The 12,806-nt window shown below is 38.2% G+C and overlaps 1 protein-coding gene across 4 annotated transcripts in view; it reads left to right on the forward strand.

The window, feature by feature from the left end:
* The window catches only part of LOC150110292 (D-lactate dehydrogenase, mitochondrial-like), a 238,681-nt gene that overhangs the window by 155,540 nt on the left and 70,335 nt on the right, over positions 1–12,806 (forward strand). For all 4 annotated transcript variants that reach the window (XM_090398790.1, XM_090398781.1, XM_090398799.1 and 1 more), the window contains exon 8: positions 2,124–2,252. In XM_090398790.1, coding sequence (XP_090254916.1) covers positions 2,124–2,252 — 129 coding nt within the window. The remainder of the gene's footprint in view (positions 1–2,123; positions 2,253–12,806) is intronic.

The raw sequence follows: 12,806 nt of genomic DNA on the forward strand, positions 1-12,806 counted from the left end.
TAATGTAAAAGCAATTGTAATAAGAATGATTTAATAAAATGTTCAGTAACAAAAATTAGACAGTTCGAAATAAATCAGATATTAATTATAAAATTAGTTAAAAGAGTAAGAAGAATTCTTTTTTTAAAAGCTGCCTCGCCTACTCCCTATATACGGGAATAAAAAGGCGTTAGCTGATTTTTTTTTTTCCGAGGGCCTGGTCCCAACAAATTTACTCGTAAATACCTTTCCAGAATTTTTTAAAGTTCATACATTAACATAAGTAATAATAATTAATTATGTCATAATCATAAAGTGTATTAGTACACTTATGTATACGGTGTGGCATGTTGACAAATATAAATTACATTTAAATTAGTTATCAATCACTGGACTAATGAAATCTAGTAGCATGTTGTAGTTTCTTCAGGCAAACATCATTAAATTAATTTCATTTTCATTGACATATCCCATTCTGATCACCAAATATATTTATAATATTATAAGTACTTACGAGTGAATGCAGACTTTTTCTCCTGTGTGCTGGTAGTTTTTTCCCCTCCTTTTGTACATCCTGGAGATCTTTGTAGGCTTGAGGTGGATGACTCACTATCTGTTCTGTCACAAACACCTTCAATAAGAGATTTCTTAATACCAAAATTAAACAAAGTGTCTTGTCTCTTATTTATATTAGATTTTAATTCTGTATTCCTATTACTTTTAAAAAAATCACGGCACTCCGGTTTCAGAACTAGCACTTACACACTGCAATACGAACTTGCGAAGAAAGTATTCAGTAGTAATAGATTTGAGAACCGGATACTACCTTGATCTTCAATTTCAGTGGAAAAATTTTCTTTATACTTCCTTGCTGATTGGTCACTGACATTTGCAATGCAGATGTTATTTCGTTCAGTTTTGAGAACACGCCGACCATTGTTGTAATCGGCTTGCAGACAATATTTATGATCAGTCATAAACGGCGGTATTCTCCTTCCCGATTGTTGAAAGATTTCAACGTGTGAAAATTAACGATAATTCATGAATATTTCGACGTTTAAAAATATGCTCTTGGTCACTGACATTTGCTACACAGATGTCATTTCCTTCAGTTTTGAGAACAGAGGATATGACACCAGTTGTTGTAATGGGCTTGCAGGCAATTTTTATGACCCGCCATAAACAGCGACATTCCCTTTCCCAAATGTTGAAAGGTTTCGATGTGTGAAAATTAATGATACACAGATGTTATTAGGTGTTCTGGGTCTGAGCTTTTCGACATATTCACAAATATTATTCTCCTCAGAATATTTTTACTATAAATATTTATTCATAAAAAATGCTTAGAAAACTAAAATGACAAATTCCAGAACTTCTTGCAGAACACCTATTCACCTTCCGCAGAACATGGTTTGAGAAACCCTGGTCTAGAAGGTGATATCCAGCTATTTGCTGATGCTACTAAGTTAGAGAGAGAGAGAGAGAGAGAGAGAGAGAGAGAGAGAGAGATGAAGGACATAGTTGAAACAGAATCCTTGTGGATTGACTCAAACAGATTGGTTATATGAGCAAAAAGCACATTACATATATACAGTATGTTAGTAAATAACTTAACAGCATCTTAAGTACCATGGTTAGGCTAAGAATTTTTTAAATACTTTCTTTAAATTTTATTTTTATTTTTTATTTTTCATAAAATGTAAACCCAACTCTAGAAACAAAACATGGAACTTTTTTCCAAGCCTCCATTGTCAGGGGATGTAGTCTCTTGCTGGAGTGATGTAATTCATTTCCCCTCTGAAGATAATCATTAATATCCATGCCCCATGACAGGACTCAAACTTCAGCCTATTAGTCAGAGAGTAGATATGCTAACTACTTTACCAACGAGGTAAGCATTTTGACAGAAATTCCATTTAACTTCAGTAATGTAATTCTGTTATATTTTACTACATTCAGTACAACAGTATAGAATGTTCTGTTATAATGTATTGCTTTACTCTGTTTAAAATTTTCCTATATTTTATTTTTTATGTTTTATTTGTTTCCTTACAAAGATTTGTTTTCTTTTACAACCTCACATTTTATTATAAGAACTTATCTAATATTTTAATATCATTTATTCTTTAATTATTTTTTAACAGAGCTTTTAGATGAAATTTCAATAAAAGCAGCCAATAAATTCAGCAATCAGAATTATCAAGTTGACCCAACACTCTTTTTAGAATTTCATGGCTCAGGAAGTGAAGTGAAAACTCAAGCTGAACTGGTTGGTGAGTTCTGATAGGTGTCTTTATATTCTGGCTTATTTTATTACACAATTCTTTATATAATGGAAATGCCAGCTTTCCTATTTTTGTTACCACAGATATATAGTAACATCTTTTGTTATTATTAATAATAAACCTCAGTGTAATTAGAAGACATTGTGAGAGGCTCCACTTACCTAGCGATTTATTTGCCATGCATCTTACTATTCACACAACACTGACAACATATTCTACTCACGCCATACACACTTATGTATCTTCGAGATGAATTAAGATGAGTAATTTGTACAGCGAGAGTAGGCAAAGGCCATTGAACTTTTTTTTGAAAGTATGTGCCAAAATTGCTGATTGGTTTAAGAAAAAAAAAGTCTTGCATGAAGATCGAAAAGTCTTCCCGACGTTTCGATCTTCATATCAAGATCATCATCTGGAGCATACATAAATATACAAGACATGCTGCATTACATTTCAAACCGTAAGCTAGAGAAACAATGATTTGATCGCATGCTACTCACTGGCATGACCTCTAGTGAAAAAAAATAAAAATAAATAAAATAAAAAAATAAAATAAAATAATTACATCAAGCTTTATTTATTTAAAAAAAAATTTTTTTTTCACTAGATGTCATGCCAGTGAGTAGCATGTGATCAAATCATTGTTTCTCTAGCTTACGGTTTGAAATGTAATGCGGCTTGTCTTGTATATTTATGTATGCTCCAGATGATGATTTTGATATGAAGATCAAAACGTCCGGATAATAAAAAGAGTTACTTTAACATGGTTGTGGAATCCATAATTTCAAAAATGAATGTTTTTTTTCCCTATCCCAATTTACACTCACACGTAGACCTACACTTTACCATGTAGGCATTTGAAACCGAAATCCCTATGGAATAGGTTGGTTACTTCTTATTCCAGGAGTGTCTTATGTCTGTAGAAGTGTGTGTTCATGGGGCCAGTTTGCCAGTTGTGAGGGACGAAAACCCTAGTTTCTGGGTGAAAAAACCCTCTACCTCTGTATGAGACCTGCTAATTCACCTTTACTTGAAAGAGACCAGATAAAGGTTCCTCACGTCATGGACAGGAATTGAACTTAGGTCTTTCCAACCAAAGGACTTTTTCTATACCGACTAAGCTATGGAGGCTCGACTCCCCTTTACTACTAATACAAAATGATCATCACCAGTGAAAAAAATACAAGTTATTTTCTGAAAGCCTGTTCAAAAAAATTCATAACATATCAATAATGCTTAAAGATATAATTGAAAATAACAGTGTGGCGAGAGAGAGAGAATAATTATTATTACGGGCTACTCCAAGGAGTCCATAGTCTCAGCGAGAGAGAGAGACCTTAAACATCATGTCAAGAACTATCCAACATTTGCTTAGTATCTATCATATTTTGCTTTGAACTCATTCACAGTCATGGCGCCCACAAGAGACTGTGGCAATCTGTTCCACTCATTCACTACTCTCCAAGCAAAAAAACCTGTTCTGAAAAATTTCCTCTGAATTAATCTTGTGAAAACCCTTCAGTAATTTGTATGTCTCAATCATATCACCCCTTTTCTACCTATCAACCAGTTTCTGTAAACCACAAATCTTCAACCAGTTCTCATAAGGTTCATTCCATAGACTTGCTACCATCTTGGTCACTTGTTTCTGGATCCTCTTCACGTCCTCCTCATCGCCAAGAAACCCTGGCACCCAGATTTACATGCAGTAATCAAGTGGGGGTCTTATCAAGTCTCGATAAAGAGGAATAGTAACCTGCGTGTCTCTGCTCCTCAAAGTATTCTTCAGTAACCAAGTAATCTGATGAGCTACTTTACCCACTTTTGCTATGTGCCCCCTAAACTTTAACTCCCTATCCACTAATACTCCCAAGTCTCAGCCTTCGTCAATTTCCTGGAGTACAGTTACACAATTGTGGTATACAGCTGGTAGTCTTTTCACCCAAAATGCATAACCTTACACTTTGCCACATTAAACTGACATTGTCTGCACGGTTAGCCTAGGGGGGCTATGCACTTCACAATCATATGCCTGGAGAAGGAGTGTCCTAGGTTCGATTCCCGTCGACAACATTAGGAGCTTAAGGATCTTCCTCAGCCATAGCCAAGTTAGTCGGTCTTGGGAGTGGACAGCAGGGTTTTTTCCCCCACTTTATCTGGGGTTTTTCATCCTGCAAGCAAGAGCAAATTGGCCCCATGAACACACACGATACAGTCAGGAATACTTAAGACAATCCCTCCAACCATAGGTCTGAATTATCAGCTATGCTGGTCTCGAGCCCGGATAAAAATGGGGGGGGGGTTGAGGCGGTGTCGTACCTCCCCGTAAAAGGAGCTCACAGCCATTGAATCACCATACAAAATGAAATTATTATTATTATTATTATTATTATTATTATTACGGGCAACTCCAGGGAGTCATTAGACTTATCGAGGGAGGCCCCAAATCATTTTCATCACAACTATTCGACATTCATACAGTATCTATCATACCTCGCCTTAAACTCATTCACTGTCACAGCATCCACCACAGACTCAGGGAGCGCATTCCACTCATTCACTACTCTAAAAGTAAAGAACCCAGCTCTAACACCTTTACTAACCACACTTTTGCCCAGTTTCCATGGATGTCCCCTAGTCCTCCCACAACCAGCCCTGTTCTCAAAAATATCTTCTGAATTAATTTTATAGAAACCCTTCAGTAATTTGAATGTCTCAATCATATCTCCCCTCCTCCGCCTAACAACCAATTTTTGCAACCCACAAATCCTCAACCTGTTCTCATACGGTTCATTCCACAGACCTGCTATCATCTTGGTCACTCGCCTCTGGATCCTCTCCACCTCCTCCCCATCAAGAAGAAACCTAGGTGACCAAATCTGAGCACAGTAGTCGAGATGAGGTCTTATCAAGGCTCGATACAGAGGAACAATAACCTGCTTGTCTCTGCTTGTCAACGTATTCTTCAGCAAACCAAGTGATTTGATGAGCTGATTTGGCCACTTTTGCAATGTGTCCCCTAAATTTCAATTCCTTATCCACCAACACTCCTAAATCTCGTGCCTCATCAATTTTCTGGAGCACGGTTCCACTAATGCAGTAAACTGCCTCCAATCTTTTCACACCAAAATGCATAACCTTACATTTTGCCACATTAAATTGACATCCATTCTCCCTAGCCCAGACCTCCAATCTATCCAAATCATCCTGCAAAATTTTGACGTCATCTGCATTCACTATTGCCCTACCCAACTTTGCATCATCCGCAAACAAATGAACTGTTCCTCTCAGATCCTTTCCTATATCATTTATGAACAAATTAAACAGCAGTGGTCCAAGAACAGATCCTTGTGGTACACCACTAGTCACAGGCCATCTTGTGGACTCTACTCCTGAGTAAACCACTCTCTGATATCTCTCTGTCAACCACCCTCCTATCCATCTCACCAACCCTATGTCCATTCCCATATGCTGCAATTTACTGATTAGAATTCCATGTGGTATCCTGTCAAAGGCCTTAGCAAGGTCCAGTAGAATCACTGTAAACCCATTACCCTTATCCAGTTCAGCCGTCACTGTGTTATAATACGTGAGCAAGTTACTAAGGCATGACCTACCCTTCACAAAACCATGCTGTCCCCGATACAGTATCCCATTTTCTTCTATCCAATCTTGTATTTTCCTCTTGACTATTTTCTCTAAGACCTTGATAATGATTCCTGTTATGCTGATTGGCCGGTGATTTTCAACCATTTCAACCAATCTCTCCGTCAACCACCCTCCTATCCATCTCACCAACCCTATGTCCATTCCCATATGCTGCAATTTACTGATTAGAATTCCATGTGGTATCCTGTCAAAGGCCTTAGCAAGGTCCAGTAGAATCACTGTAAACCCATTACCCTTATCCAGTTCAGCTGCCACTGTGTTATAATACGTGAGCAAGTTACTGAGGCATGACCTACCCTTCACAAAACCATGCTGTCCCCGATACAGTATCCCATTTTCTTCTATCCAATCTTGTATTTTCCTCTTGACTATTTTCTCTAAGACCTTGATAATGATTCCTGTTATGCTGATTGGCCGGTGATTTTCAACAGCAGCCTTGGAACCACCTTTGTGCAGTGGAACTATTTTCCCCTCTTTCCACCCCCTTGGGACTGACCCAGTCCTGAGGCTCAAATTAAACAAAATGGTCAAGGCACTGACAAGTCTTTGGCCACTTCATGTACGACACGAGCTGGTATACCATCCAATCCCACAGATATATTGACATTGAGGTTCTGTAATAGACTAGTTACCTCTACTTCATTCATCACAATTCCAGTATAAGCTGTTGGTTCTTCCATTTCCGCAAAGTCACCACCTGGATGATATACTCTTGCAAAGTGCTCGCTCAGTGATTCCACAACATCGACTGATTCGGTTAGCTCCCTACCCTCAGCATTTTTTAAGATCATTCTACCATGAGTATTTTTCCTTTTACTTGCAACATATTGAAAAAACTGTTTGGGATTCTCTTTAGCCTGCATGGCCAATTTCCTTTCGTAATCTGCTTTTGCTTTTCTTACCACCCTTGTTACCATCCTGGCTTGAGCTTTATACTGTTCATGCACCTGATGTTCACCCTTCTCCTTAAATTCTCTCCACAATTGTTTCTTTTTTTACAGCTCAAGCTTAATAGTGTTATTCATCCATTTAACCCCTACCTGATTTGTTATTCGGTCTCTTGGTATACAGTCAACCATTGCCTCCTGCAAACAGTTCTTAACCACCTCCCATGCACTATCAACATCCAGCCCTTGCAGTTTTACATGCCATGGCATTGAGCTAAGCACACACCTAAGCTTGTCATACTTACCAGCCTTGTAATTCCACATGTACCCTGTCTTAATTATAAATTCGACTCCTTTAGCCACCTCCCAAGTCATGACCTTATGGTCACTCTCACCAATTGGTGGCAACATAGTCATTTTCGTTACAGCTACATTCTCAGTTGCAATTACTAGGTCCAGCACTCTCTGCCCCCTGGTATTTTCCATTACATGTTGCCGTAGATAGTTGTCCCTTAATAACTGCATAAAATTCAATTCCTTCCTCCCATGTGCCCTCTCCTCTTTCCAGTCAATGTTACCATAATTGAAATCACCCATAATAATTACCCTCCTTCCACTCATTTCTTCTATTTGCTTATGCATACTATCCCCACCATCCACTCCATCACCCGGTCTATAGCAGCACCCAATTGTATATTTTGTTCTGCTAGATTCTATCTCACACCAAACAGCCTCAAATGTGCTTTTTTCCCCATCCTGCAGTTCTACTTCTATACTCCTTGGCTGAAGCTCATCAGCTATCATCAATAACACTCCTCCCCCGTTTTTATTCACCCTGTCACTCCTGGACACGCTATACCCATCGCATTCAATCCCACTAGCTTTATCATCTTCTGTCAGCCATGTTTCACTAATACCGACAACCTGTGGCCTGGAAGTGCCAACCATGGCCAAAAACTCTTCCTTCTTGTTCCTAATACTCCTGGCATTAGTGTACATGAATCGCAGAAGCCCATTTGTCCCATCCCTTCTTTGATGCCTTATACTAACTATCCCATTCTGATTTGTTGTCCGTCGTACTCGCCCGGGCATAATATACTCATTCATACACTTAACTGCCCCCCCCCCCCCTAAAGTCTGCATATCTACTCCCCCCCTCTTAATAAATCTAGTTTCCCTGAGGCTGTACATCCACTTCCACATCATTCATCAACACTCTTTCAAGTCTCCGTACACCAACTCTATTCAAATGTAACCCATCCATCTTATATAAGTCCTTTCGCCCCATCGAACTCATTCCACACATCCACAAATTCCACACCACTCTCCATGCATAACCCACGCATAAAGTCATTGGCAATTTTGGCCCTCCTTCTAAACACTTCGCTGTCATACCGCAGTAAGATACTCACCATCCTAACTCTCTCACTCTTCTCTTTTGCTACCTCAAACAACTCCCTCACATCCTCTATCATTTCCATTTTGTCCTCTTTCAAATCATTCGTTCCTGCCACGATTATCATCTCTTTCACCATCTGTTTTTGCAGTCGAATAGATTCGCTGACGTCCTTTATGTTCGCACCCGGCTGGTACGACTTCGTTAAACTCTCAATTATTACGCCTCTTAATAGCGAATCCCCATACAGCACTCGCTCCTTCATTTTATTGACGTTTACGAACATTCTATTATTTGCCGTCACAGACTTCTGCTGGTTATTTGTCGGTACGTTCAACACACATTTTTCCATACGCTCCAGTTGTCTTTTGGCTGTGTGTATCGTGCCATTCAAACGGGCAATTTCGCTACTCGCATTTATCTCACCATTTTCATTATCGATCAAATCATCCATTCTTTCTGTGTTTCTACCTTCATTTACACTTTCAGCGATGCTCTCACACCTATCTGGCACTACCACGCAATTCTCTAGTACACCGCCATTTTCTACAATCTGACTACCGTTAACGATATCAGTCTCGATACACGAAACGCGCTTGAAGTCCTCATTCTCTTTACACTTTCTACACATACTAACTCCACTATCACTTTCTAACCAGACTCCTTCCGCTCTTCGCAAGGCATACATCTCACAGACAGCACATTGCATAAATTCGTTTACATCAAAACTCTTAAACAAACATGGCGACCTGGCCGCCATTTTTTCTTTATCAGTGCCATGTGTACGCTATCTTTTCTTAAAAATAATAATTAAAATAACAGAAAACACGCAAAAATTGCACAGACACACCAAGAAACAAAAAGCAAACAATACTACTTAAAAAAGCAAACAATACTACTTAACCACCTCCCATGCACTATCAACATCCAGCCCTTGCAGTTTTACATGCCATGGCATTGAGCCAAGCACACACCTAAGCTTGTCATACTTACCAGCCCGGTAATTCCACATGTACCCTGTCTTAATTGTAAATTCGACTCCTTTAGCCACCTCCCAAGTCATGACCTTATGGTCACTCTCACTCTCTCCTTTGCCCAGTCTGCCAATCTGGCCAAATCATCCTGCAAAATTTTGACATTATCTGTATTAACTATTGCTCTACCCAACTTTGTATCATTGTCAAACAACTGAGTAGTTCCTTTCAGACCCTTTCCTATATCGCTAATGTACAAATTAAATAGTTGGGGCCCAAGAACAGAGCCTTGTGGCACACCACTAGTCACATGCCTTCTACTGGATTCTACTCCTGAATAAACTATAGTTTGGTCTCCATCAACCACTCTCTTATCCATATGCTGCAATTTATTAATTAGAATTCCATGCAGTATCCTGTCAAAGGCTTTTGCAAAGTGTATCACTGTAAACCCATTATCCAACTCAGCTGACACTATATTATGAAACATGAGCAAGTTACTAAGGCATGACCAACCTTCACAAAACCATACAGATTCTAAAAACAGTCTTTCTTTTTTTTTTGAATTTACTACAGTGTAGCATGGCGTTTTTTTTCCCAGCAGATCCTTTGGGTTGTATTCAAAACATGGTCTGAAAGCCAGATAGACCATAGTTGTGATTGTAGATGTATGATTTGTGTTCTTTTAAACCTGTCTGTCTGTCTGTCTGAAGTAAGCCAACAACTTGCAGGAACAGGATACTTTATATACTCCAGACACTGAGAGAGGAGGGAGCTAATCCCAAATTTAAATAAATATAGTCAGGCCTGGCCCAAGGTATTTTTGCAGCCCAAGCATGGGGCCTTTAGGGTGCCCCTGCCAGTAAAATTATTGATATTCCAAATATTTTCGAATCAATCTGCACCCCCCCCCCCCCCCAATATTTTGCCCAAGTGATGCTTGGTTTGCTTGTATGGTAGGGTCGGCCCTGAATATGGTTGCATAAAACTTCTCAAAATTTGAGAAACATTAATTATCAGAGGTCACACTGGACATTCTAGGCCACCTACAAATGGCCATAGAGGGCACACCACCTATATAGGACTTTAGAGTCATCTGCATGTTTCACTTAGTATTGTGTTGAATTTGATTGTGTGTTACAAGAGTTATTTGTAATCCCTGAAGATGTCTCAGTGATGAAATATTGGAAGCATTAAAATTAGTTTTTAATCCTTTCCTAGTGTTGTAAATATTCCATTAAACCTCTAACATGATATCTTCCCAGCACTTAAGCCTCAACACATGGATCTCTACATGTCTCCAACATGTAAAGACTTCTATATAACATATTGGTTTTTGTGGTTTTTATTCATCTAATCCTGTGTGAAGGGTATCCAAAGCATAGGCCGCCAGTCCTGACTCACCATAATGATGGAAACGAATTTGTTTCTTGTGTTCTCTATGCCAGATGTTCATAGTAGGCCATGTTACAATCACAAGGTGCTTCATATACCACTTTTTCTATCTTTTTAGATGTACTCTGTATATAAATAGGAATTGTACTACATTGATCTTATGTGTATTTGGGGAAAGAGAAGTTGAGGTGGGCATGTAGTATTTTATCTATTTTATAGGAGCTGTATCCATTGGCCAACATATTATGGTAAAAGTAGTTGAGTTCTGAGCTGCATCATTAAAATAAATAATCCTGGCTCTATGAATTAGTTTTTTTTTTTTTTAAGATCCCAACTGTTGGGGATGGATGATGGTGTGATTGTTTGTTTTTGCAGGTATCTTTGTGCAAGTTGGCTTTTTATAAATAGAAAGATAGTGAACTATTTGGAATACATGGGACTAGTGTGTCAAGAAAGGTTGGACAGTTATTATATTATTATTATTATTTTTATCTGGGGAGGGGGGGTCAAGGACTCATCTAGAGAGGCTATAAATCATCCAAACCAGCTTTCATATCTTCCCTTAAATTCATTCACACTAGATACTCTCACTACCCCTAAAGTCAAACTATCCACTCACTCACTGCTCTCTGGGAGAAAAACCTAGCTCTTACCCCTTTCTTGAATGTGAACAAAATTGACTTCCATGGATGCCCCTGTTCTCTCCCTACCTTCCGGATAATGAAAAATTTTCAGACGATATCCTATAACACCCATTCAAAAGTTTATAAACCTCTATCATATCACCCTTCTTTCTCCTGTTAACCACAGTCTGTAATCCACATACCTGCAACCTTCCTCATAATCTAAATCTCATAATCTTTGTAACTCTTCTTTGAATGCTTTCTATAGCTTCTTTATCCCCTTGAACCCAGGAGACCATATCTGCGCACAATAATCCGGGAATGGTTGTATTAAAGCTTTATAAAGAGGCAAAATGACTTCCTTTATCCTTGGATGCCAAGGTTCATTTCAGCATCACAATTATCCTCTGAGTTGTGTTTGCAACTTTTGCTATGTGACCTTTGGACTTCCAATTCCTATCCACCAATATAGCAAGATTCCTTGCCTTCTCAGTTTCTTGTAGCATAACTGCACTAATATAATATGCCTCTGGAAATCTCATCGCGCCAAAGTGCATAACTTTACACTAACTAACATTAAACTGATAGCCATTTTCATTTGCCCAAATTTCCAGCCTATTCCAATCATTTTGTAAGTGCTGAATATCAGTACTTGTTATAGCCAACTTGTTAATTCTAAATAACAAGTTGACTATAACTATTAATACATTGTCCTCATAGTTATAGCCAACTTGTTATTTAGAATTAACAAATTGGCTATAACTATGAGGACAATGTATTAAATTATTGTTATAGCCAACTTGTTAATTCTAAATAACAAGTTAGCTATAACTATGAGGACAATGTATTAATAGTTATAGCCAACTTGTTATTTAGAATTAACAAGTTGGCTATAACTATGAGGACAATGTATTAAGTTATAGTTATAGTTTAGTTAACTATAACTTAATACATTGTCCTCATAGTTATAGTCAACTTGTTAATTCTAAATAACAAGTTGGCTATAACTATGAGGACAATGTATTAAGTTGAGCTACCAAATGTGTTCAGAAGTGAGTCTATGTTTTGTGAAGAAAAACAACCTGCGTTTTCAGAATAAAAAAAATTTCTGTTGCCATTACTGAAGACTGGTAATCTTGGCTTAAGATGAAAAAGGTTTACAAAATGCTCTTGCATTCCTCATTCGTCATCAGTAAACAACTGCAGATCTGATGTTAGACCCCTTCCTGATGTCATTGATGCAATAGTCTTTCATGTGGTATCCTACCAAAAGCCTTATAAAAATCCAACCTTATCATAGTATATCCATTCCCTTTATCCAACTCAGCCATAAATTATTAAAAAATATGAGCAAATTGCTAAAACATGACCTTCTTTTAGTAAACTCATGTTGCTCCTTGCAGCATGGCTTTACTAAAAGAAGTTTACTTGTTTGTCTATCCATTTCTGTATGCGAGTTCTTACCAACTTCTCTAAAATCTTCATTACCACACCAGAAATACTAATAGGTCAGTAGTTAGACACATCAGTTTTTGCACCACCCTTGTATAATGTAACTATCATACATTCCTTCCATTCTTGTGGTATCATTCCTGAGC

This window comes from Typopeltis vanoorti, chromosome 1, assembly GCF_054136105.1.
Source record: "Typopeltis vanoorti isolate ZY-2024b chromosome 1, IOZ_Tvanoo_1.0, whole genome shotgun sequence".
NCBI classification, from domain to species: Eukaryota; Metazoa; Arthropoda; class Arachnida; order Uropygi; family Thelyphonidae; genus Typopeltis; species Typopeltis vanoorti.